The 24,927-nt window shown below is 37.1% G+C and overlaps 1 protein-coding gene across 1 annotated transcript; it reads right to left on the reverse strand.

Annotated features, from left to right (window-relative positions):
- On the reverse strand, positions 1-23,447 carry LOC110173049 (SHC-transforming protein 3). The gene is given in 15 exon segments (XM_055154734.1): positions 1-232; positions 1,748-1,801; positions 1,803-1,896; positions 1,969-2,041; positions 3,057-3,126; positions 4,572-4,731; positions 6,031-6,157; positions 7,340-7,391; positions 10,802-10,855; positions 12,474-12,599; positions 14,389-14,449; positions 17,051-17,121; positions 22,371-22,822; positions 23,151-23,234; positions 23,321-23,447. Coding segments are annotated over 14 exon segments (1,569 nt in total). The 5' UTR covers positions 23,197-23,234; positions 23,321-23,447; the 3' UTR covers positions 1-103.
- Positions 23,448-24,927: the final 1,480 nt, after the last annotated feature.

Below are 24,927 nucleotides of genomic sequence, written 5' to 3' on the forward strand. Positions count from 1 at the left end.
AAAAGTGATAAATGTCCTATAAAATCTTAACTAAATAATATGTCCGTTTCTTTACAGTGAGCATTCCAGTGCATGCCTGTAAACAGAGGGGCTGTAGGGGGCGCTAGTGCTTCAGGAGGATGGGTTGTTTCAGACACAGTTCGCTTGTGCCGGACTGGATGGGCATCTGGCTCTCCATGTAGAACTGGATCAGGTGGCCGATGCTGAGAAAGACTTTGTCCCGAGTGCGAACCTAAAATACACAAATAAAAGAAAAGATAGTAGGTACTTCAGGGTTCTGTATGACGCTAAAGTGAATCTTATGAGCTGTAATTGTTGTCAAAATGTTAAAATGTGTTTTGTTTTCATTCATTCACACCTTTATTATTAGTCTATCTACATCTGCAAAGCTCAAAACGTTCTGTTCCACCTTGTGATGTCATGAAGCATAAAAGTAGTTTTCAAGATAACAGTTACTTTTAGTTCAGTAGAGATTGACATTCCAGGCCTTAACTCATCCAAATAATTCTAGTGAAGGTGTCTGGAGTTTAAAATCACAGTGGAGCACTTCCTGTACTACCACATGACATCACAAGGTGGAACAGAGTGTTTTCAGTTTGAAAATACTTGCCTAAACATGGAGGATTTGTGTAGTAAATATGCATGAATGGAACAAAACACAACTCTAGATTTGTTTTGTGGAGGAAAACATGATGAAACCAGAGATCAGAGAAGAGCGTAATATGGACTCTTTAAAGCTACACGGTGGAACTTTTCTGGTGGAGGGTCTTCATCTACTCGCTTGTTATTGCTCTTCCTGGAATGTTCAGCAGTATGGCATTAAATGTATCTATTGTGCATTTATTCAATTAACTGGTGTTTTTATAGCAAAAAAAAAAACAACAACACCTTGAATTAATATTTTCACTGGAAAAAAACAATATCTAGGTAAGTTAAAAACACTTAAATTAAGAACATTTGACTTTATTTGAGTAGATTCATCTTGACAAGTAAAATGATCTACCAATGGAATAAGAGTGTTTTTCTTAATTCAAGCATTCAAGCAAACATTCGATTTTGTTTCTTATTTGAAGTGCAAAAAGTTGTTGTTTTTCTTATTTTAATTGTAGCATGATGTATTTTCATATTTTAACTACAAAAAGTCTTATTCCACTGGTAGATCATTTTACTTGTCAAGTGAAATTTACTCAAATCATGATAAAAATTTCTTAATTCAAGTCATCTTAACTTGACTAGATTTTGTTTTTTGCAGTGTTCTTTCTGTGAGCAGGGTCACCTCTTCATAGATCTGACCAGTAACTTGACCTGATGGTGTAATTCACTTGTCGCTACAGTGATAGATACATTTAATTCAAAAATTTTTAACATTCTAGCACTTTTGTGATATTCAAGGCGGACCAAAAAAGTTACATAGTGCACCTTTACTTTACAACACCATTACCACTGTCATTAAAGAAAGACCTATTCTGCTTGTGCCTGTTACGGTATATAGTTATAATTTATGACACCCATGCACATTTTAAAGGCATTTTAAAATGGGGATTGAAAATAAAAGTGATTAAATAAGTGATTAAACATTGCTAATGAATGCCTGAATCATTCCTAAAACAAATTTGAGAGGGTTAATTTAGAAGAGGAAACAACTAGCACATGGTTAGAAATGTCCATTTGTATAATAGGTCTGCTTTAATACATTCATACACTACACCACTAGAAGGTGCTGTTTCTGATTTCTTTCTGGCCTCACCTGTCCGTTGGGGTCGACCAGCAGCAGGTGTCGCACAGTGGCGCCCTCTCTCCCAGCTGAGGACGTACTGCCCCGACGCCGAGCTGCTCTCTCTCACCAGGAAGTCCCCGCTGGAGCTGAGGAGGGACTCGGCCTGCTCCCGGTCCAGTCTGAAACCAACAGCACCTGTCAAACACACCTGTCAACGGGGAGCGCTGTGCAGTAGGGAGTGGAGTAAGTACCTGCCGTGGAACCAGTCCTCATCCTGGATCCTGGAGTCTTTTATTTGGCAAACTGCGCCGGCCTCTGAACTCTCTGAAAGAACAAACAAACAGTTAAACATTAATCTCTTCTGGATGGTATTTGCTCATATTCCAGACAAAGATGGAACTAAACCTATCTGTTATATGTTAGATCTGCGGAGAGGCAAGCCTGCTCCCTGTAAAATGCATGTTTTGACCATTAAAAACACCTAAAACATTCCAAACAAAGCAATAGTGACATCTCAATAGAGTAGATAGAAAATAAAGCAAAAGTCTATCCAATAACCAAAAAATAAAGAATGTTAATGTTGTCTTCATTGGAATTATCGCTTAGACTTAGGGAACTGAACATAAAGTTTTCATTTTTTTAAGCTGTCAATTGCAAATTGTTTTCAAGATTCAAGGATTTAATGTCATTGTCACAAGTAACAACCAAATTGCATTAAGAGCGGGTAAACAGTATTGCGAACAGTATAAGTCCAATTCATAAGTGCAAATACTGCAATATTAACATATATACTACTGAGGTACTCAATGATGTTTCTGTCAATCTTGCATTGATTTAATTAAGTGTGTTTCACTGCATTGAAAATCATGCACAGATCTGTAACTTGGCTTGTTCATAAATAGTGTCACTGTTACTGATACTACTGTAATATTCAAACTTGTTCAACGTCATATAGTGTAAAGACCAGGGTTGGGCAATTATTTTTCGCATGATATTGTGGAGGACCAGACCAAAATGCTTAACTCAGTTCTGCACAATATTAATTATATTTCTATATAAAAAACAGTAAATAGCATTGTTTTGACAAGCTGGTCAGACTGGTAAGAGTTTATGTTATGACTAAGCAATGAAAAAGTGAGGTTAACTTAATGACTGTAATTAAAAAACACCTCTAAAATAAAAGCAATGCAGCTTTAGTCCATGCATGTGGTTAAATTATAAAATATGTTTATTTTGTAATTCCAAATGATCGTAAACAGACTGGTCAAAATCTAACAAAGAGCTGTATCTGGCGCGGGAGTTGTACAATGCCCAGGTCTGGTGAAGAGGGAACATTCACCTTCAGGGGGCGCTGTTTGTTCAGAGGTGGAGCAGTTTTCGTACAAGGTCCCAGGTGGAGATGGACAAACCTATGGCAAAAGTTAAGAAACACATGTTTGCTTAATGTAACATAAAATCACATTCTTCTGATTTTAGATAACAGATCTGTTGTTTCCATGTTCATTGGTGTTTCAAAATTGTCAATCAGTTAAAGAGCTCAGAAACTAAGCAAGGCCGGGCCTGGTTAGTACTTGGGTGGGAGATCACTGGGAAAATCAGGTGACACAGTGGGGTGCCAGTCGCAAAAACTTGTGTCATTAGGCAAGACACTTCACCCACATTGCCTAGTATGAAAGTGGTGAGTTGGTGATGGTCGGACTAATGGCGCAGATTGGCAGCCTCACCCCAGGGCAGCTGTGGCTACAATAGTAGTTTGCCACCACCGGGTATGGAATGAATGAATATGTGTCTTTGAGTGTCCAGAAAAGCGCTATTTAAAATGTATGTGTTAATTCATTTGGGACACACGTTTGTTTTTTAAGACTGCTCTTTCTTCAGGTAGGGGAGTTTAGAGAGTTATTATTTCTGAATATTATAATCTAAAATCTTAAATAATACATTTTAATGGTCCACCTTATAATGTCATGAAGTGGTAGTTTTCATGTTAACAGCTACCTTTTATCTTTAATTCAATAGAGATTGACAATTCCTGTACAGTACAAGGTGTATGGAGTTTAAAAACACAGTGGAGCACTTTCTCTATTGCCAAATGACATCACAAAGTGGAACAGAGTGGAAAAACCACAGCCGTAATTTGCAGGATTTGTGTGTTAAACAGATATGAATGAAACAAAACACAACTCCAGGTGTGTTTTAGATGAAGAAACAACATTATAACATAGATTAGTAAACATCTTAATTGAGATATTGAGGACATCTGTTTTTAAATATGACATAAAAAATACAAAAGAATAATAAACATTAAAATAAAACACTTAAAAGCTGACCTCCCGTCCTCATTAGAATACACTTCATTGTTGAGTCACACAGTTAAATGATCACACTGCCGATGATACAGCCTGATAATACGAAATAAGAGGAAATGATTCAGACTTTAGCTCAAGGCCAATCTGATCAAACCAACAAATGACTTCCCCTGTGACTGTCTGCAGTGCCAAAAATCAACAATATTATTAAAGATGCACTGTGCAATATTTTCCATTGGATCTGCCACTTGCATATGTTATCACTTTACCAGAAATGTTACACAGTATGACATTAAACTGATCGGTCTTGCATTTATTTAATTAAAGTTGTTAAAATGTATTGAAAAACACATACAGATCAGTCCTGTCACTTGGTCTCTTTCCGTCTCCTGCTTGTCTTGTTATAGGTAAGGGATAGATACGTTTAATGGCGTACTGTGGAACATTTCAAGCAAAGCAATAACGTTTCCATGGTGACAAGCAGGTGCCAGAAGAGCCTAAACCTTTAACTAACATTCAGAGACAATCATAATAAAGTTAGGTCTTACTCTTTGCACAATCTGGTCCGGCGTCTTGTCCCGCTCCGAGATGTGTAGTTCCTCGGTCCCAACAGCAGGGGGCGTCTCCTTTGGGACCATGTTGTAGTAGTCCATCCCAGGTTCAAGTCTTTGGTCAGTGTGTGAGTGTGATCTGGGAATGTCCACTGACCTGGGCACACACAATACAGAGACACATTATAGTACAACGAAGGTAAGGTTCTATGCCAGATGCCCCGCCTCACAGTATAATCCTCTTTTCTATGTCTCTCATGGGGTCCCCCCTGAAGGAGCTGGAGGAAGTGTCCAGGGTGAAGGAAGTCTGGGAGTCCCTGCTTTGACTGCTTCCCCTGCGACCCAGCCCCGGATTAGAGGAAGAAAATGGATGGATGGGTTTCACCTTTGTGTTTTGATGGCTTTTTTTTTCCATTCAGACTACATAACATTACGTTTTTAATTGTTAACTGCTATGGTGATATATTTTTTCATCTTTCTAAAAAATTTATTTCAGCTTCCCGTTATAATGCAACTTTTTATCATGCAACGTTTTCCCATTCAGAACGATTTCCATTTTCTTCTTCTTTTTTTTCAAATTGTTAATCATTATGTCAACAGACCAACAGATTTTTCATCATTCTAAAACCCATGTGGATTTGAGCTTCCACTTATATGTAACATTTTGAAGACGTTTTCCCAATGTCAAAGATACAACATTATGTTTTTAATTGATAATCACTCTCGATCACTAATCACGATTTTTCATGCTTCTGAAACCCATGAATATGGATTTCAGTTTCCTGTTGAATGCAACTTTTGGAGGAGTTTTTTCCTATTCAGAAGACAATATTTTAGTTTAAATTGTTAATCGCTATGGTAAAGGTCTAAATTTTTCATTATTCTGGCAACTGTGGACAAAGTTGGAGTTGGAACTGGTAAAAGACTCATACTGATCTGAAACGGGTCTGGTCTGTAGTCCAGGGGAATTCATTTTGTCCCTCTAATCATAAAAACAATACAATTTGGTGTATTAATAGACGATAAAAGAAAGGAATTTGGCATCAACAATTTATTGATTTTAGATAAACATTTTATTCACAAATGTTGTTTTTTCTAAGATTAAACCAAACATAACACACTTGAAGAATGACTTGAAACTCTTTGCTCGCTCACTGAGAGAAAATAGGCTGGTTTTCTTAAGTCCTTTTTGAATTATTTAAATTTATTCCTTTAAATTAGAGCTTTGAAATTGCCCCTTTTATATGTGAATATGTTTTTATTCACTGTTGTTTTTTATGCATTTATTTTATTTTAAGGTGCTGTTTTTGTTTGTATCTGGAAATTTGCAATTAAAAAAGAGTCTGGTCTGTTTTTAGATAGTGCTCACATTAATCTTATGTATTTACTATATATATGCTTCCATAATTTATAATATTATTACTATTTAGTATTTAATAAATAAGATGAGTTGAACCTGCGACTGTGGCTGAGCAGAGGAGAGGACTGGCTGAGCATCTGGTGGAATCGTGCTTCAAAAGCCTGTCCGATGCTGTTTATGACTTCTACAGCGCGCCCCTGTGGACACTCCAGGATATGACAGGCTGTGGACAGAGACAGATCACTTATATTAACAGGACTGTGCTTTAAATATTGTAAATGGTCACGTCACATTTATATTAGTCTAGAGGGTTTTTCTAATATTTATGTATGTGTATCGCTTGTATTGCTTATTTTAACTAACCATTAAATAAGAGAAGTACTATTAATAGACCTTTTTTTACACTGTCCGGAAGTGCCGTGGTGTAGGGTAAACGTTACTTATATTTAAACCTTTTCTATGGCAAAATATCTGTGGAAATGTCTCATGTATTTTCCACCAGCTTCATAAATCTGTCCCATCGCCAAATCTTCAACCAACAAGGTCGACAAAGATGAAATAAAGAATTTATCCACAACTATCAAGGTAAGAAGGACAAAAACCTAAAGGCGAACAACGACTAGCATGAGTGAAATACTCCTGAGCAAAACTAATGTTATGGTCATGAAAAACATAAGTAATAAGTAATTCATTAATAAGTAACTTGTGAACTCTGACTGATTCTATTAATTAAATGAATTAAAATTAAAAATCAATTTTATGATGTAGATATGAGCACAGACAGAGAGATTTGTGCTTTTGTCTAGCATTTAAACTGCACAAATCTATCTGTCTATGCTCATATCTACATCATGAAATCGATTTTTAATTTTAATCCTAGAATCAGTCTGAGTTAACAAGTTACTTATGTTTTATTCATGACCATAATGCTAGTTTTGCTCAGGAGTAGTTCACTAATACTAGTCGTTGTTCGCCTTTATATTTTCGTCTTTCTTACCTTGATAGTTGTGGATAAATTCTTCATGGACAGAATATGTTCTTTGTCGACCTTGTTGGATGAAGATTTGGTGATGGGGTAGACAGATTTATGAAGATGGTGGAAAATATGAGACAAAATGAGAAAAATGAGACATTTCCACAGATATTTTGCCATAGAAAAGCATTAACCGAACCCTACATCACAGCAATTCTGGCTGTTATGAAAAAAGTCTATTCTGCCTACTCCTTTTTATGGCTTTATCAGTTTCGTTTGGAATTGTGTAACTGTCAAAAAACATAAAGCAGCTTAAATAAACACAGGAAACAGTGGGATAAAAATACACTCTCTTATGGTTCTTTATTTGACCTAATGTGCATGTAACATAATAACATATTTCACAACAGAAATTACAGCGCTCTCTCCTACCTCTGCGATTGTCCTGGTCCTTAGCCACATAAGCAATGTAGTCTGCCATATCCTGTGGACAAAAAACAAACAACAACACATGAGTCACAGATGAATTACTGATTTAAGATAGTATATAGAAATGAGTGTGTACAAAACTAGATTGTATATAAGAGAATATGAGATTTTAAACTAAATTAAAATCTCATAAATTGTGAGAAAAACAAATGTAACATAGTTGAACATGCAAGAATAACATAGATTAAGGTAACCAGATTTTCAAACTAAAAACTGAGACATCCCTGGTTTGGATTGGATGGTAATAATAAAATTGTGAAACGAGTGTGTAATTAATAGGGATGTAACAATAACCAAAATATCGTGATATAAGTTTCTTTGCTTAAATACATCTTATAAACATGGGGAACTACATATCCCATGATTCATTTCAGTGAAGACAACATGTAGAAATATGTTTTTGACCTGAATTCTTGGTATTTATGATGGAAAGAATTCACACCAAAATCTTGTCAAAGTATTTTAAAAGCAAACACTGTCCCATCTACAATTATATTAGCCTCTCCAAAATATTGCAATAAATACATCCTTAGTAATTAAAATTAATTGTTCTGCACTCGGCACTAATGTGAGTCACTATAGTCACATTTTCTTTGTGTTTTGGTCATTTTTAAGCAGCTTTTCGGTATTTTATCTCCGCAAATGAGAATGTATGCCTCTCTTTACTGTTGGCAGTGATCAGATTGGTCAAAAATAGGGACACCTGGGACATTTCTTATTGTATAAAACTGGTACAAATCACTGGTTTTGGATAAATCTGCTGGGACAAGGGACACAGGGCTCAAAACTGTGACTGTCCCGGGTAAATAGCAGAGGTGGGACCAAGTCGTTGTTTTGCAAGTCTCAAGTAAGTCTCAAGTCTTTGACCTCAAGTCCGAGTCAAGTCCCAAGTTGAATACAGGCAAGTCCAAGTCGAGTCTTCAGTCACTGGCCCATAAGTCCAAGTCAAGTCCAAGTCAAGTCCAAGTTGTCTGCTTTGAGCTTCAAGTTATTTGAAGTATTTAAATCAAAGTACCAAATATAGCTTAGATTTTCTGCTATTTATATAACTTTTACGATAAATTGTACTTAAAAAATCATAGTATATTTATATATGAGTATTTATAGAGTATGTAAGAGTTGCAGAAATGTAATTTTTTCCTTTTTAAATGTCTTGACAAGATCTTAGTGTGAATTTTTATGGTTAGAACAGAAAGAATTCAGATTTATAAGTGCTTCTCAAGTCTTCTCAAGTCACAGGCCTCAAGTCCAAGTCAAGTCCCATGTCTTAGTCCATTTTATCAAGTCAAGTCTCAATTCCTAAAAATAGAGACTCAAGTCCCCACCTCTGGTAAATAGGGACATCTGCTCACTCTAACATAGGCTCGTCCTTGTGAAATAGACAGTCACATCAATTAAAATCACACATGACATGAGAAAAATTAGTTTAAAGTGCACACTTCTGGAGAATGCATTGTACAGAAAATCTCATAAGTGGAGATAAGGTCCTTTACAGAGTCTTTAAGTGGATCCTGACCTCGGTACTGTGAACTGTAGACTTAAATTACCACCGTGAATGAACAGCAGAATGACTCTCTGCAGGAGATAACCAAAAGGCCAGAGATTATAATAATACCTCCTTATCGCCAGGAAGAAAGTATAATCAGGTTTAATCCGAAAGTTACTCTGTCTAATTCACTCTAATCCTATTTAGTTTCTCCATTAATTTTGTCGTTTATGAGTGTTATATAGGCTCTTTTTCAGGATGTGAACAGTCATCAGTGTTGCTCTATTGGACATGTCCCGCAGCGTGGCATTAACTGGAACTCATTGATTTTGATCCAATGACTGAGCTCATTACAGGCTCTGAGGGCAAGAGGAAGTTTACTATTGGGAGAGGTAACCCACATTCTGTCAAAAGGGATAAAAAAGGGTCACACATAGACACGCAGAACTGGGTTACGAGACAATGTTTTGACTGGATTTCACAACACAAGGTTCATTTTGTTTGTGTGTTTTTAAAAGGAGGTAGAAAATGCTGTTATAATATTACGCAAAATTGACTCTTGTGAGCTTTAAGCCGTGTTATCAAACTGTTACCTCATTAAATAGAGAGAATACATCTAAATGTCCATCTAAAATGTCCAAAAGCAACATTTGAGAACATAATCACTGCTATTTCAGGTCAATCTGTGTATCGTTCGTTCATTTCGTTTGTTCGTTTTTCAAGATAAAACCAAGAATAAGAAAATGAAAAAACAACTATTTTCTTCATTATTTGTCTCCGAAACCAAAATGAAAAAACAGATAACGATTAGTTTTTCAGTTTTTGATTTTGTGTTTAAATGAATAATAGAAAAAATGTATATCAGCCGTTTCCTGTTTCCGTGACTTAAACTGTGGTGCCGGACTTTTGCTCTGCATACGGACTGAACCAGGACTGAATCAGGACTGAACCAGAACTGAACCAGGACTGATCCAGAACTGATCCAGGACTTAAACAGGACTACACCAGGACTGTGTGTCGGGATGGGCCCGGAGGTGCGTGTGCATAGACTGTCAGATGATCAGGATTGAGTCCAGGACCAGACCTGAACCAGACCTGAACCAGACCAGGACTGAGACCAAGACTGAGACCATGACTGACAGGACTGGGATCAGACCGAAACCAGACCGGGACTGAGACCAGGAGTTGTTTTAGTCCTAGCTTAGTCCTAGTTTAGTCCTGGTTTAGACCTGGTTTAGTCCTGGTTTAGACCTGGTTAGTCCTGGTTCAGTTCTGGTTTATACCTGGTTTAGACCTAGTCTAGTCCTGGTGTAGTCCTGGTTTAGTCCTGTTTTAGTCGTGTTTAGACCTGGTTTAGTCCTGGTGTAGTTCTGTTTTAGTCCTAGTTCAGTCCGTATGCGACGCATATACGTTTTTTCTATTATTCATTTAAAACACAAAATCTAAAATTGAAAAAAACGAATCATTATCAGTTTTTTCATTTTGGTTTTAGAGACAAATAATGAAGAAAATAGTTGTTTTTTCATTTTCAAATTTTTTGTTTTATTTTGAAAAATTAATGAACGAATGATACACGGATTCAGGTCTAAACTCAACGTAAATAATGAGGTATTCTTTTTTGTCGGTAGAAGATGGTCGATCACTTAAATTGTTCGCAAACTGTGATAATTACGACTGCAATTAGATTTTATTTCAATTACTCACTCAACTCTAATTTGTGAAAAGTCGCACTCTCTTGTAAGATCATGTTAGTTGGGAGTAAACACTTGCAAACAGAGACTCAGTGTAAAACAGGCTAATCTTGGTTCTATGGAAATGTAATGAAGTCGGAAGTGAGGCCTAATCCAATAGAGGGATGGCAGGGGTCCAGCGGTAAACAGGCTAAAACAATTTCCCCTGAACACGTGAGCGGGTCCTACCGGGTCGGCCCCAGAGGCAAAGGAGATGGACTGCATCGAGTGGTGAGCGATTTTCTGCACAACACAAACAAACAGGGATTCATATGTTTATTTACATCAGTTAAGGAATATTTTGTAGAAGTAGAAAACAGAAGATTTATAAGGTGCACTGTGTAACTTTATGGATACGTCATAGCTCTGCCTGAAATGTTCCACAGGTGGTTTTATAGCTCAAAAATAACAAAAACAAGGATTCTGACTGTGAGCGGGGTCGTTTCTCCACAGATCTGAGCTGTAACTTGGTCTGGTTTGGTCTCCAATGAAGATAGGAAGGTTGAATACTATACTGTGAAACATTCCAGACAAAGCAATATTTTACAAAATTTCCACAAGAAAAGAAAATTTGATGGAACTGCTACCAGAAAAGTTACACAATCCACCTTTATATGCACAAAATAGATGGATATGTGAAAGTCCATTGTTTTTTTAGGGTTAGTTTTATTTTTTTTTTTATGGCAACTCATAAATATTGTGTAAATCAGATGAGTTTTGGTCCTGGTTATCATTATGGTTGCTGGGTAAGTCATAGAATTATTGCAATATATGTCACGTCTTTTGTCCAGATGAAACAGAAAACACACACCGAAGTTCTTGAGGAAGTGCAAATGCAAGAAAAAATGCATAGCACACTCAGATGGAAGATGTAAAAAAGCTTTTTTTTTTATTTTTAAATTATGTTTGCCATAAAGTCTTTTATATTAAAGTCAGTTATTTCATTATTCTGTTTTAATGTCAAAACAAACCAAAAAAATGATTTTGGCCTCTTTTTCCAATATTTAATTTAAAGTTTATTTCAAATAACATCAAAAAAAGAGTCTCAGTGCCTATTTTAATTTTGATATTTTATTCTCTCTGCTTTATATGCCCCGAAAGTTCTGCTACAGTGTCAACCATGGATCTATAATAAAAATGATTAATTATTAAAGTTCTATGGAGTCAACTGAACAAAGGAGGGTTTATCACTGCTACTTTTTTGTCATGGAGTTCAACAATGACTTTCTAAGACACAAAAGCAAATATGTCGCTGTAAAAGAAGAGAACATATTTGTCCACAAAATTGCAACGATTTTTCAGGTCCAAGTCTTTCTGGTGCAAATAAACCAGAGAGAATAAAATATCAAAATTAAAATAGGCATTGAGACTGATTTTTGATTGGTGTTATTTGAAATAAACTTTAAAATAAATACCGGAAATAGAGGTTGAAATCTGTTTTTTTGTTTGACACTATAACGGAAAATTAAATAATTGAAATTCAAAAGAAAAATGGTACATGGACCTCTTCGTCAGATAATTTTTCTTGCTTTGAACCACAGTATTTTCTGTTCAACCAGGAAGTCAAATGATCATCAAAAAGTTCATAAAAAGTTCATCAAAATTGTGAAAGGACAATCTTGTAAAAACTGAGATAAACCAGGGCAAAATATCTGCAATCCCACCACAGAATTCTGACCAGTCCTTCAGCTTAAACTGTAGGAAGTTGATAATACTTTTATTCATTTTAGAATTGATGTCACCTGAACCCAAACAATCCTCACCCTCACTGTCCATTTAAAATAATACAATAAAGATTTGAAGTTATCTTCCTCAGTAGTTAAAAGTGGTAGATGTGTTGAACAGTACTCGATGTTGTTACCTGCAGAGAGGAGACACAGAGCAGACTCAGACTCTCTGTGGACACACTGAGGATGACTCTGCTCCTGCTGAAGCTCAGGTCACTCTGGCCCAGAACCACACACAGGCCTTTGTGACCCGTCTGCACCTGAACAACAACAACACAATCACTCTGCTGTCTGCTACAAGAGCTTCCACAAGGCTCTACACTATGCACAGAATCTCTCTTGTATTATAAAAGAGTCCATATTGTGATATTTTCTGGTCTATGTTATAAAGTTTCCTTATCACAAACATACTCTACCATGATTTTAAACTCCATGAACTTTCACTAGAATCATTTGGATAATTTCAGCCCTGGAATTGTCAACCTCTAATGATTTAAAGATAAAACGTAGCTGTTAACTTGAAAATTACCTCTTACAAATATATATATTACAAAGTGGAACAGTGGAGTATTTTGAGATATGGAGATGTAGACAAATTAATTATAAATGAAACAAAACACAACTCCTTGTATGTTTTTGACGAGGAGGTAACAACATTATAACATGTCTTAAAGCTCACAGGAGTCAGTTTTGTGTAATATATAGAATCTGTAATGTCTTTTATGTCAACCTTTTTAACTTTTATTTTAAAAATGATTACAATTTTTAATCTGAATTGTAGCCTCCTAGGACCTGGTGTCATTTTGTGTTGTTCAGGCACTTAATGAATTTTTTTTTGCAAATCATTATTCATTTGTGACTTTATTGTGTTCCATCAAAATGATTAAAACACAAGATGAATGTTTTATATATCATATGTGGACATAATTTTTCTCAGAAACTACATCGTGTAAAAATATAACTCTTTGTTTTTGCTCTTATCATGTCCCAATCAGAAATCAATAAAGCCATGCAATGTTCAAGTCTTAGGAGGTGAATGCATTTCAATGTATTTTTTTTTCAATAGTTTTAGAATAAAAATATAAAATAGATGTATAACTAACTTTCTTTATTATCACCTAATGACATCACAATGTAGCATCTGGTGTTTTCAGCTCTGGAGAGGGAAATGGCCTAAATATGTGAGATTACGTCATAGAAACATATATAGGCTAGGAACCAATTTTTATTGAGTAAAGTAGCTAAAAACATCAGAAAAAGCAAATTGTGGTTTAATATATAGTTTTAGGGGTGTGCAAAAATATTAAAATATCTATATATATCATATTGTTTAATGTGATGATACAGTATCTATATTGTGAGCTGCTGTATCGATGTATCGCCAAGAGTATTTTTTGATATACTTTACTCAATTATTTTGTTACAGCTACAGTTTTGTTGCTTGTTTAGAGAGAGGAAACTCGTTTATTTCGACATTTTTACTATTTTGATGAGTAAAATGTTTGTGTGTTCATACTAACTTTGCACAGGAAGTGGTTTAACAAAGACTTTTAGCATCACAGCCATGATTTTATGATTTTAAATATATCGTATGGCATTGAAAGTTCACTGTATCGAGGTATGTATCGTATCGGCAACTTCTTAATGACACCCAGCCCTAGTTTTAACATTTTAACCCTAAGTATAAGTCTTTCTTTAGCGCAGGGGTGGGCAATTATTGTTTCCATGGGGCCACATGAGAAACAGAAAATATCGTAGAGGGCCAGGCCAAAATGCTTAACTCAATTCTGCATAATATTAATTGTATTTCCTTATGAAAAGTAGTAAATAGCATTGTTTTGACGAGCTGGTCAGACTGGTGAGAGTTTATATTATGACTAAGCAATGAAAAAGTGAGGATGCAGCATTAGTTCTATGCATCAGGTAAAATTATGAATGTTTATTTTGTAATTCCAAATGAGCTTAAACGGTCAGAGTCAACCAAAGAGCTTTATGTGGCCCAGGAGCCGCACAATGCTCAGGTTTGCTTTAGTGTGTGCTCTGTTTTACCTTTTTGGACTTGACTGACGTCTTGGTGGAGCTCTTTTCACACAGTCTGCTTATCGCCTCTCTGTGGAAAACACCAACAAATACACTCATTAGTAACAGAATACAACAAAAATACTCGTACAATACACAAAACTGAATAATCAAAGCAAATCTTCTGTTATTTTTTGCCCATAACAACACAACTTCAACATAATTAAGACGCAATTAAGACATAATGTGTAATTGAAATATGGGACAGACTAAAATGAAGTTCTGAATGAAGGAAATTATAGTTAGGGATATTAGAAGTATTAGAAGTACATAAGTTTGACATGTACAAAGGAGGATTCATGAATATATTATAGAGAATATTTTGGATACTAGTAGTACAGAATTTTTTGAGATTTTGTATTTGTGTTTAAGGAACTGGGGACTCTAAGGACATTTTCCATATTTAGTATTTAATTGTTAATTAGTATGGCAACGTCCATATTTTCTATTTTTAGTTTTTAATCAATCGGAAACCCACTATTAAGCATTGTATAACGCAGAATTACAGTCAAGGGCTTTGCTTTAGATCATCTTGTGACATAACTGACCTCTCCACCGGGCTACGTAACGGTCAGGAGGGTCAAGTCGAAACAAAATAAGAGAAAATCTGCGAAACCATCTGTTGATTCTGAGAAACACTCCCTCGCTGTGTAACTGCAGACCCCAATCACAGCAGCCTGGATCGTTAGGAGGAAATTCAGCTAATTGGATTTTGTGGAGCATCGGTCTGCCGCAGAGCTACAACAGAGCCCGCACTGTCCGCCCACTTAAAGCATCCTCCTCTCACCGTCAATATGAAATGATACGACTAAAATCCTGTTACTGATTAATCTGATTTCCCCTTTAAATGTGTTAAATAAACGTCGCATGTCTAACTTGGCAAGTGTCGTCGTACTTATAGAGATTGGTCATCACTTTGTTTCACTTTGTGTAATTTGAGGAAAAACACACAAGCAATTTACAACAAACCTACAGCAAAAAATATATAATGATGAGTGATTTTGCTTAAATAACTAAATAACCAGACTTTATTCTCTTCATTAAATGTACACAAAGGAGACAACAATTATTAATATGCTAAATAAAAATGACATGAACTGAGATCAAATGAATGAATGAAAAATGATGTTTGATTACGCTTTAAAGCAGACATGTCAAACTCAGGCCCAGGAACCAAATTTGGCCCGCGAGATCATTTCAAATATATATTAGAGTTGCCTGCTGGATACAGATAGGCTATGGAGACATTATTTATTTACAATTTTTGTTCTGGATTCAGTGTATAAGCAAAACTATTATTAAATATTTATTTTAACAAGAAAAGGTTTAGCATTACATATCTCGAAAGAGGAGAAAACATGCAGATGTTGTTGAAATTAATATATCAACCAATATATCAATCAATAAATATTTAGTTTGGTCCATGACTTAGTCCCAGTTTTTAATTTTGGCCCTCTGTGAATTTGAGTTTGACACCCCTGCTTCAAAGGAACTGCATGTAAGATTTACAGTAGATTTTTATTTCATAAGAATAACAATTCATAAATGAATAACCTAATCTGGGGTGTAGCTCCAAATTCTGGGTCCAGAATTAAACATAGCAACATTGGACATGATGGTCAAGTTGTTCATGTTATAATTTGGTGGTTTGTTTGATTCTCAAGATGATTACACAATCGGAAACCAAAATGAGCCTCACATGATTCTCCTATTTGGGATTCCAGTTTCAGCGCTGAAAACTAAGCTCAGTTGTGATTGTAATTCTGTGAGAGCAAAGGAATCATGTCAGTATATTTGATTTTATGGTAATAAGTCTGAAAATTATTAGTTTATTTGTTCAAATATTAAGATGCGTCAGAGCACTACAGTTACTAATTTTATATTTTATTTGTAGAAATATTTACTTTGAGTTATGTGATCTTTTTATTTTGCCCGGAAGTAAACAAAGGGAGAAATAGTAGCTGCGAAAGAGAAAAAAAGACGATGGAGAGAAACACAGAAAAGGGTGTAAAGACAAGATGTCAAACTTAAAGAAACACTACTTAACTACCACTGGTGATGTACAGGCAAACACGGTAAAGATATTGTTTTGAATTCTGCATTTATTTAATGGTATTTATGTAAAGCTAAGATATTATCTCTGTCTCTCCTCATTTTCGTTTTCATGGTGTTCAGTGTGTTGATGGAGTTGAAGATTACTGAGGATAAATACTGGCACACATGATCATCAGTACGGAGCGTGAAGTCCTTTTTTGCGAAGAAAACATATAGTTCATATAATGTAATCTTGCACTACCCCAACAAGTGTAATATCGGGTATAACAGCGATCTGGCTTTGCAAATCGCTGACTCTTTAGTCTTAGAAAAAGGAACACTAAGGTTTAAAATTTCAGCATATCTCATCATTAAAAACATCAGTGCTTCAGTTCAGTTCAGTAAGTTTGAAACGACAAGAGCCAAAACCCGCTACTGATGTATTTAATCCAATTTCCCTTTAAATGTCCTAAATAAGCGCTGCATGTCAGACTCGGCGAATGGTGTCGTACTTATAAGGACTCAGGTTACAGCTGCGTTTTAACTCATTCAATGGGTTTATTTGAAGAGTGTGAAAGGTTGTTAGTCAAAGCAGTACCGTGTGACTTGCATCCGAGTTCTGAAGTCCAAGGTCCTCATCGACTGGGTGACCTCCACACTGCCCATGTACTGAAACAAAGGGATAATTATATGTTAAAGGTCCTAAATTACAAAAAAAAAAAAAAAAAAAAACTCTTGTGAGCTTTAAGCCATATTATAATGCTGTTAACTCCTCAAAAACAGACCTGGAATTGTGTTTTGTTTTATTCACACGTTTGAGTAACCCTTTATTATTTATTTTAACACTTTTTATTTATAGTTTTTAGTTATGATTTATTGTCTTTTATTGTATTAATTTGTCTGTGCAGCACTTTGGAAACTATCATGTTTATAAAATGTGCTATATAAATAAAGTGGACTGGTTTGGATTTATTATTAGTTTGTCTACATCTCCAAAGCTCAAAATGCTCTGTCCTAATTTATGATGTCAATTAGTGGTAGTTTTCCTTTTTTTTTTTTTTGTGGAGATTGGCAATTCCAGGTCTGAAATTATCCACATGATTCTAATGAAGATGTATGGAGTTTGAAAACCCAGTGGAGTTGTTTTACCACATGACATCAATGTTTTCTGTTTGAGAGATTTCCAGGATTTGTGTGTTAAACATGTGTGAATGAAACAAAAAACACAACTCCAGGTCTGTTTGTGATGAGGAAACAACATTAAAACATTGATCAGAAAATAGCATGATATGGGCCCTTTAACCCTCTCCAGGCAGGCGTTGTAGATTTGCAACAACTAAATGCCAATTACCTACTTACTCCACATCCATATTTTATTGAACTTTTTTTACTCAGGAGCCTTTTCTCCCATCCATGCTGATAAACGCGGGCTCCACGCAAACGGCCTGCCAGAAGTGCAAAATACTTTTTTTGTTCACAAAGGATAAAAAAGTCAGGATTGTATATTACTACCCCATATTATAATTTTTCCTGATACTAAAAATTTATTTGAGCCTGAGAGGGTTAACGTGATCCTAAATATATTTGCTAATGAATTTTTGAAGTGAAGATTCAGTAAGCAGTAGTGTTGTAGTACTCGAGACCGGCCCATTTTTTTCTGTCTTGGGCTCATCTCAGACTTGTGTTTGGACTCTGTCTTGTCTCGGTCTTGAGGTCTGACACTCGACGGGTGAGAAAATGGAGATAGATGTATAAAACCTTTGATACATATGTGCCAAAGTAACTCTAAAATACAAATAAATGTTGAAAATTCCAAAGATGGTCTTGATTTGGTCTCAATGGGCCGTGGTCTTGGGCTTGTCTCAGCCTTTAAAAGCCTCGGCCTTGTCTCGGTCTCGACCCTCAGAGGTCTTGGTCTTGTCCTGGTCTCGGGACCCTGTGGTCTTGGACTGATCTTGGTCTCGAAGTGTGGTCTTGACTACAACTCTAATAAACAGCGAAGAACACATTTTAAAATACACCAAGAACAATTTACTTTTAAGCTCAAATATGAACTGCAAATCTCAGTTGTGAAACATATTGATGATACCCAGATATACACTGCAGTGAGATTTACTTGTGTTCTACATGCATCTCTATTGGCAGAATGTTCAGCCATTACCATGAACGCACACATTAGCACACAGTCAAAACCAAATTTCACATTTTCAGGAGCCTGTGGTCAATACAAGCGTTCATGGTTCTGTTTAGGGGTTTGATTTTCAACAAAAAGGTGAGAAACTAACTTAACAGCGTGTCAGACAGAGTAGTGCTTTCAGTTAGCATCACACGCCGACGAAATGTTGATGACACCAGATGCAATGTATTATTATTATTATGTAACAGTGTATTACAGTGTTCACTGTTCAGTCTCACAAAAAGGGAACACAGAGGTTTAAAACTGCACCATAATCTCTCCTCTTTTTTACATCACCATCTCTCTCTTTCTCCTTCACTCTCCCTCTATTACCCTTTCACCATCCCTCTCTCACATCATTCCTCTCCTCCATTCCCTAACCCTCCTTTCTCTCTCCTCTCTTTCTGAGCACCTCTTTCAAGTCCCCTCTCCATCTCTCTCAGTCCTTCCTCTTTCTCTCATCCTCTTTCCCTTTTCATTTCTCTCTCTCTCTCGTTTCTCTCTCCCTCTCTCGTCTTTTCTCCCAATCTCCCTTTATTTTACCTCTTTCTCTTTCCATCTCTCTCCTCTCTCCCTGCGCCTCTCTCATCTATCTTCCCATTCTCTCCTCCTCTCCATCCCTCTCTCGTCTGCTTTCACTCTCCCCCTTTCTCTTTTTCTTCACACCTCACCCTTCCTCCTCCTCTCTTTCCCTCCATCTCTCTCTCCTCTCCTCTCCCCCTCTCTCCATAACTTCCTGTGTGGGCGGCGGTGACTCATCCTGGCTGTGCTCGTGTGAATATATTCTATGTTTATATCCGGTCCGAGCCGGGTCCAAGCTGACAGATCTGACACAAGAGCTGCACACACACACACACACACACACACACACACACACACACACACACACACACACACCCACACACCCACACCCACACCCCACACACACACACACACACACACACACACACACACACACACACACACACACACACACACACACACATAGACACACACACATGCACACAGACATACAAACACACACAGACACACAATTGCGCGCACACACACACACGGACAAATACATACACCCATGGACACATACACACACACATGCACATGCACGTACACACGGACACACACACACGCAGACACACAATTGAGCAGACACACAGACATACAAACACACAGACACGCACACATACATACAGAAACACACACATACACATACAAACACATACACACATAGACACACGCACATGCACACATACACATACACACAGACACACACTATACCCCAACAGACAGACACAGACACACACACGCTCACACACACTAGACCCTGACACACACATAGACATACAAACACACAGAGACACACGATTGCTCACGCACACACACACAAATACACTAGACCCTGACACACACGCACACATACACACACTAGACCTTGACATACACACAGACAGACACACACAGGCATACAAACACACACACATACAAACACACACACACACACACAATTGCTCACACACACACAGACATACAAACACACACACGCACACATAAACACACTAGACCCTGACACACACACACACAAACACACTAGACCCTGACACACACAAAGACAGACACACACACAGCCATACAAACACACACACATACACATAAACACACTAGACCCTGACATATACACAGGCATACGAACACACACACACACACACACACACTAGACCCAGACACACACACAAACACACACAAACACATACCCAGACACACACACACACTAGACCCCGACAGATATGAGTATTTTCATGACTAATGCCGGCTTAGATTATTTTAACCAGATGAAATCATTGTAACTCACCCACAACCCTTTTTTGTCTTTTTTTTTTTTTACAAACCCATAAGTGAACTGTTTAATCACATGTTGTGCAGATTTATCTTCTTCTTAAACTGTTCAAATAAAGCCTTGTGTGTTTTATTTAGGCAGCAGACTGTGCAAAACTAAATATTGTTCTATGCTGGAGATTTACAGCCTGTAGTCAATACGGTAAAAAAGTCCAAATATCAGCCCCCACACACACTCACACGCACACACACAGTCGCCCACGCTTCTACAACGCTATTGATTCAACCTTGGATTTATCAATGGACTTACTCATCCTCCCTGCAGCCAATGAGAAGCGAGCGGACAGAGCGGCAGCCAATAAAAACCTCATAGTAGAGTGCGAGCAAAGACCACGCACGAAATGAATCAGAGAAGAGACAGTCACAACCACATCGTTACCCCGGCACTCCTGTCAATACTTTTACATTTACACATTATAATCAATAGCAGCGCTTCTGAAATACTGGACTAAATACAAATGCTACACTTACGATAGGACTGTAAGAGCAACTGAAATTATAAAGAAACTGTAATTTAATATTTGTAAGTAAAACGAGAAACACTGCAAATGTTTAGAAGTATAATATAGCGGCCCTGTAAACCTGCTGACGTGTAGTTCAGACCTCTGCAGGTACTTTATGTTCTAAACTGCATGAAATACTACGTACAGAACAGAACATCAGCGTTATCTAAGTACTGATGTATTGAAAATGTGCACTGCAAAACTCAATTCAGATTTTTTTGCACAGATTTGGCCATAATGCTTGAGGAGAAGGTTCGCCGTCTGCTTCAAATCAAATCAATTTCAATAAAATTTTATGTTTTTCTGAACTTTTAAATTATAATCCCACAAGGCACAAGAAGGCAAGTTTGTGTATATGTGCTCCATCACCACAGCGTGATTAATTTAGCAGCTTGACAGGTTCAGTTTTAGTAAAATTACAACCAGAGACAAGACAGTAAATTAATAATAATAATGGTAACAATAGACAAAAAAAACAAAAATAGGCAAAAAGCAAAAAAACAAACAATACAAATTAAAATAAGTGAAAGAGAAGAAAATTTTTATAAAAGAAATTAAGTAAAGGGTTTGGTACCTTTCTCTTTTTCTTTTAGATTAATTAAATTTGATTATATTTAGGTTATTTTATTTTATATTTATTATACTTATTCATTTAATTGTTTCTATTTATTTCTATACTGGTTTGAAACATAAATATGGCACTGCCTTCCTATACTGCATGTCTCCCTGGAGAAGTAATTGCTTTCCCTGAAATCATCTATCTATTTGCATAGGTCAGGTCAGATCAGTGGAGAAGCGACCCTAACCTTGCTCATACCAGATTCATATGTGTGTCATTCTGGATTGAGTTCTACACATTATCAGTATGGGATGCCTCTCACTGAAAACGATCGGAAAATGCAGAGAGTCATGACGACTATTTTAATCTGACTGGTCGAAGCGTCACAACAATGGAGCAGAAAAATCTAACTTTTGTTACATCTGTTTGATAGAAAAGCACACACATCTTCCCTGTCCACAAATCCACAAAGTGCTTACCTTCTGCACGTTTTTTCACAAACGAAGTAGTCGGTCGGTGTTTGTTTTGGTTTGCTTCTGCCCAATTAACTGCACAGTAAGCACGCTCCAAGGTGGAATATTGTGAGAATACATCTTATTATGCAAGGTTAAGGCGACCCCACTCACAGTAAGAATGCATGTTTTAACTGAATTAATGCAAAATAGACAAATTTAATGACCCACATCTGTTGTTATGCTCTTAGGCAAGGCATTTCCCTGCCTGGTCTATGAATGTGGTGTGGCTAAACTGTGGGGACAGGTCTATTGCATCCACACTTCTGTCTTCTTACCTTAATATCATGGTGGATGGCAGTCTTCACTCCGGCCTTCTCGGAGTAGGCTCTGTCCCAGCAGCACTTCAGTCTGTGGTGGTCACAGGGGACACAGCCGGGGGTCCAGGGCAGACTGGCCATACGGTGCAGGGTGATGGGGCGTTTGGTGCACCTCTGGGATAAACTCTCAGCTCTGTCCAGAGAAGTCTGATTAAACAGTCTCTGCTCAGTCCTGTCCCCGTGTCCTGGGACTGTAACTGGTTTTGGGGGTCCAGTCCGGTCTCGTAGGGGGCTCTGGATCCGAATATTGGCCATGAAGTCCCTGAGAGTGGAGGGGACCGAGGGGAGGGGGGAGAGGTCCTGGTCCAGACACAGGTTTCTCTTCAAGGGCAGGACTCGGATTGGACGGTCCTCCAAAGACGGGAGCGTATCGTTTCGGAGACGGCTGTATTTGGTTCGCTTCAGCATGCCTGGATTTGACACAGAGAACAAGATAGACAACATATAAAAGCAAATACACTCTTTAACACTGTATTTTTTTATGTAAATGATGCACTGTGTAACTTTTGTGGAGGGTCTTCTGTAGTATGGCATTAAATGTGTGTCTTTCTCTAAAGGTGTTTATTATTACTACTCAAAACACCTCGACAAACAAAGCATTCTTCCACAGATCTGACCTGTACTTTGACTTGAATGCTGCTGCTGCGTCAGTACGCTTTCACAAGACCTAAGAAATAATTTAATTTGCAGCACCAGCTACAGTAAAAGCAATAGTCATAATATTAAAATAAAATGTACCTGGTAAAAGTCCTGTTGGAGATTTAAATAGTGTGTCCTTTCTCATGCTCTGAAAAACCAGAGATGAATCAAACGCAACTGTACCTATTGAGGGCAAATCATCATGTTGTTTAGGCGTTTTTAGAACAATAATTTAGAAATTTATAGACAGATATAAAAGTAGAACTCACCAGTATGGGTCACCTTAAACTGTATTCATTCCCATTTTCATAATTGTTCTTCTAAATCCAACTTTTGCTCCATGTGTCTCTCTTGCCGTCTTGTATGCGCTGGTGAGATCCCGGTTTTATGAATGAGCTCTGACTGCCTCCCCCCTCCCCTTGTCCCCCTCCGTCCCCTCCCCCTGTGATGACGGAGCATGCAGATCGATGCGTGAATGGATTGGCAGAGACCCCCCCCGGCCTCCCCCTCCCTCACCCCAACAGCCCCGCCTCCTCCCGTGAAGCGCCGGCCAATCAGCGGCGAGCAGGGTGAGTCATGCTGTGAGTGGTGTACACTAGAGCAGAGCTGAGGCAGAGCATGAAATATTATCACAAAAAGTACAAATTGTCTTTTAAAAGGGCCCATATTACACACTGTTTTCTGATCTATGTTATAATGCTGTTTCCTCATCAAAAACAGGCCTGGAGTTGTGTTTTGTTTCATTCACACACGTTTTAACACAAAAACCCTTCATATTTAGACCGAATTCTTTCAGACAGAACAGAAAACTCTCCACTTTGTGATGTCATGTGGTGATACAGAAGTGCTCCACTGTGTTTTTAAACTCCATACACCTTCACTAGAATCATTTGGATAATTTCATCCCAGGAATTGCCCATTTCTACTAAACAAAATGTAAAATGTAGCTATTAACATAAAAACTCCTACTTCTTGACATCACGAGGTGGAACAGAGCATTTGAACTTTGGTGATGTAGACATATTGGCTGGGTATCATTCAGAAGTTGCCGATACGATACATATCTCGATACATAAGCCACGATATGATACATATCCCGATACAGTGATCTTACGATTCGATATGATATAGTACGATCTATTTCAAATCGATTCGATGCAATGCAATAAAAAATAAAGGCTTGATCATACCTGTGATTCTAAAAGTTCTGCAAAGTGAACATGAAACACAAACATTTTAATTATCAAAACAGTGAAAATGTCAAATGTGTCACATAAATGAGTTTCATTCCTCTAAACAAGCAATAAAACTGTTGCGCTATAACAAAATATTCTAGTAAAATATACTAAAAATACTCTTGGCGATATATCAACACAACAGCCCACAATATCAATACTGTATCATCACATTAAACAATACGATATATCGATATTTGAATATTTTTGCACACCCCTAATATAGACTGATAATGCAGGATTACTCAAACATGTGTGAATGAAACAAAACACAACTCCAGGTCTTTTTTTGAGATAACAACATTAACATAAAGAGCACAAGAGTCAGTTTCAGTCTTCACAGTATTGCATGGGATTTATATAGCATTTTTTTTTTATTTGTATTTATTTACTAAAGGGACAATGCATATTAAAAAACAAGACAATGCAAAAGACAAACATGTACTTGTAAATAAGCAGGATTGTAGCCAAAGCTAATTTCCATCTTTTGTGCCTTTCTGGACCAAGGGTTTTCTGCCACAAAACCCACATGATCCATAAACCATGACAAAAGACACAAAAACAGCTGCCTTTTAGACATTAAGACGAGCTACACTGTATTATTCATTGCTTTCCCAAACTTCATGATTTTATGTAGCTAT

This window comes from Boleophthalmus pectinirostris, unplaced genomic scaffold (assembly GCF_026225935.1).
Source record: "Boleophthalmus pectinirostris isolate CB_2022bp ecotype Guang Dong unplaced genomic scaffold, ASM2622593v1 HiC_scaffold_19, whole genome shotgun sequence".
In the NCBI taxonomy this organism is placed as follows: Eukaryota; Metazoa; Chordata; class Actinopteri; order Gobiiformes; family Gobiidae; genus Boleophthalmus; species Boleophthalmus pectinirostris.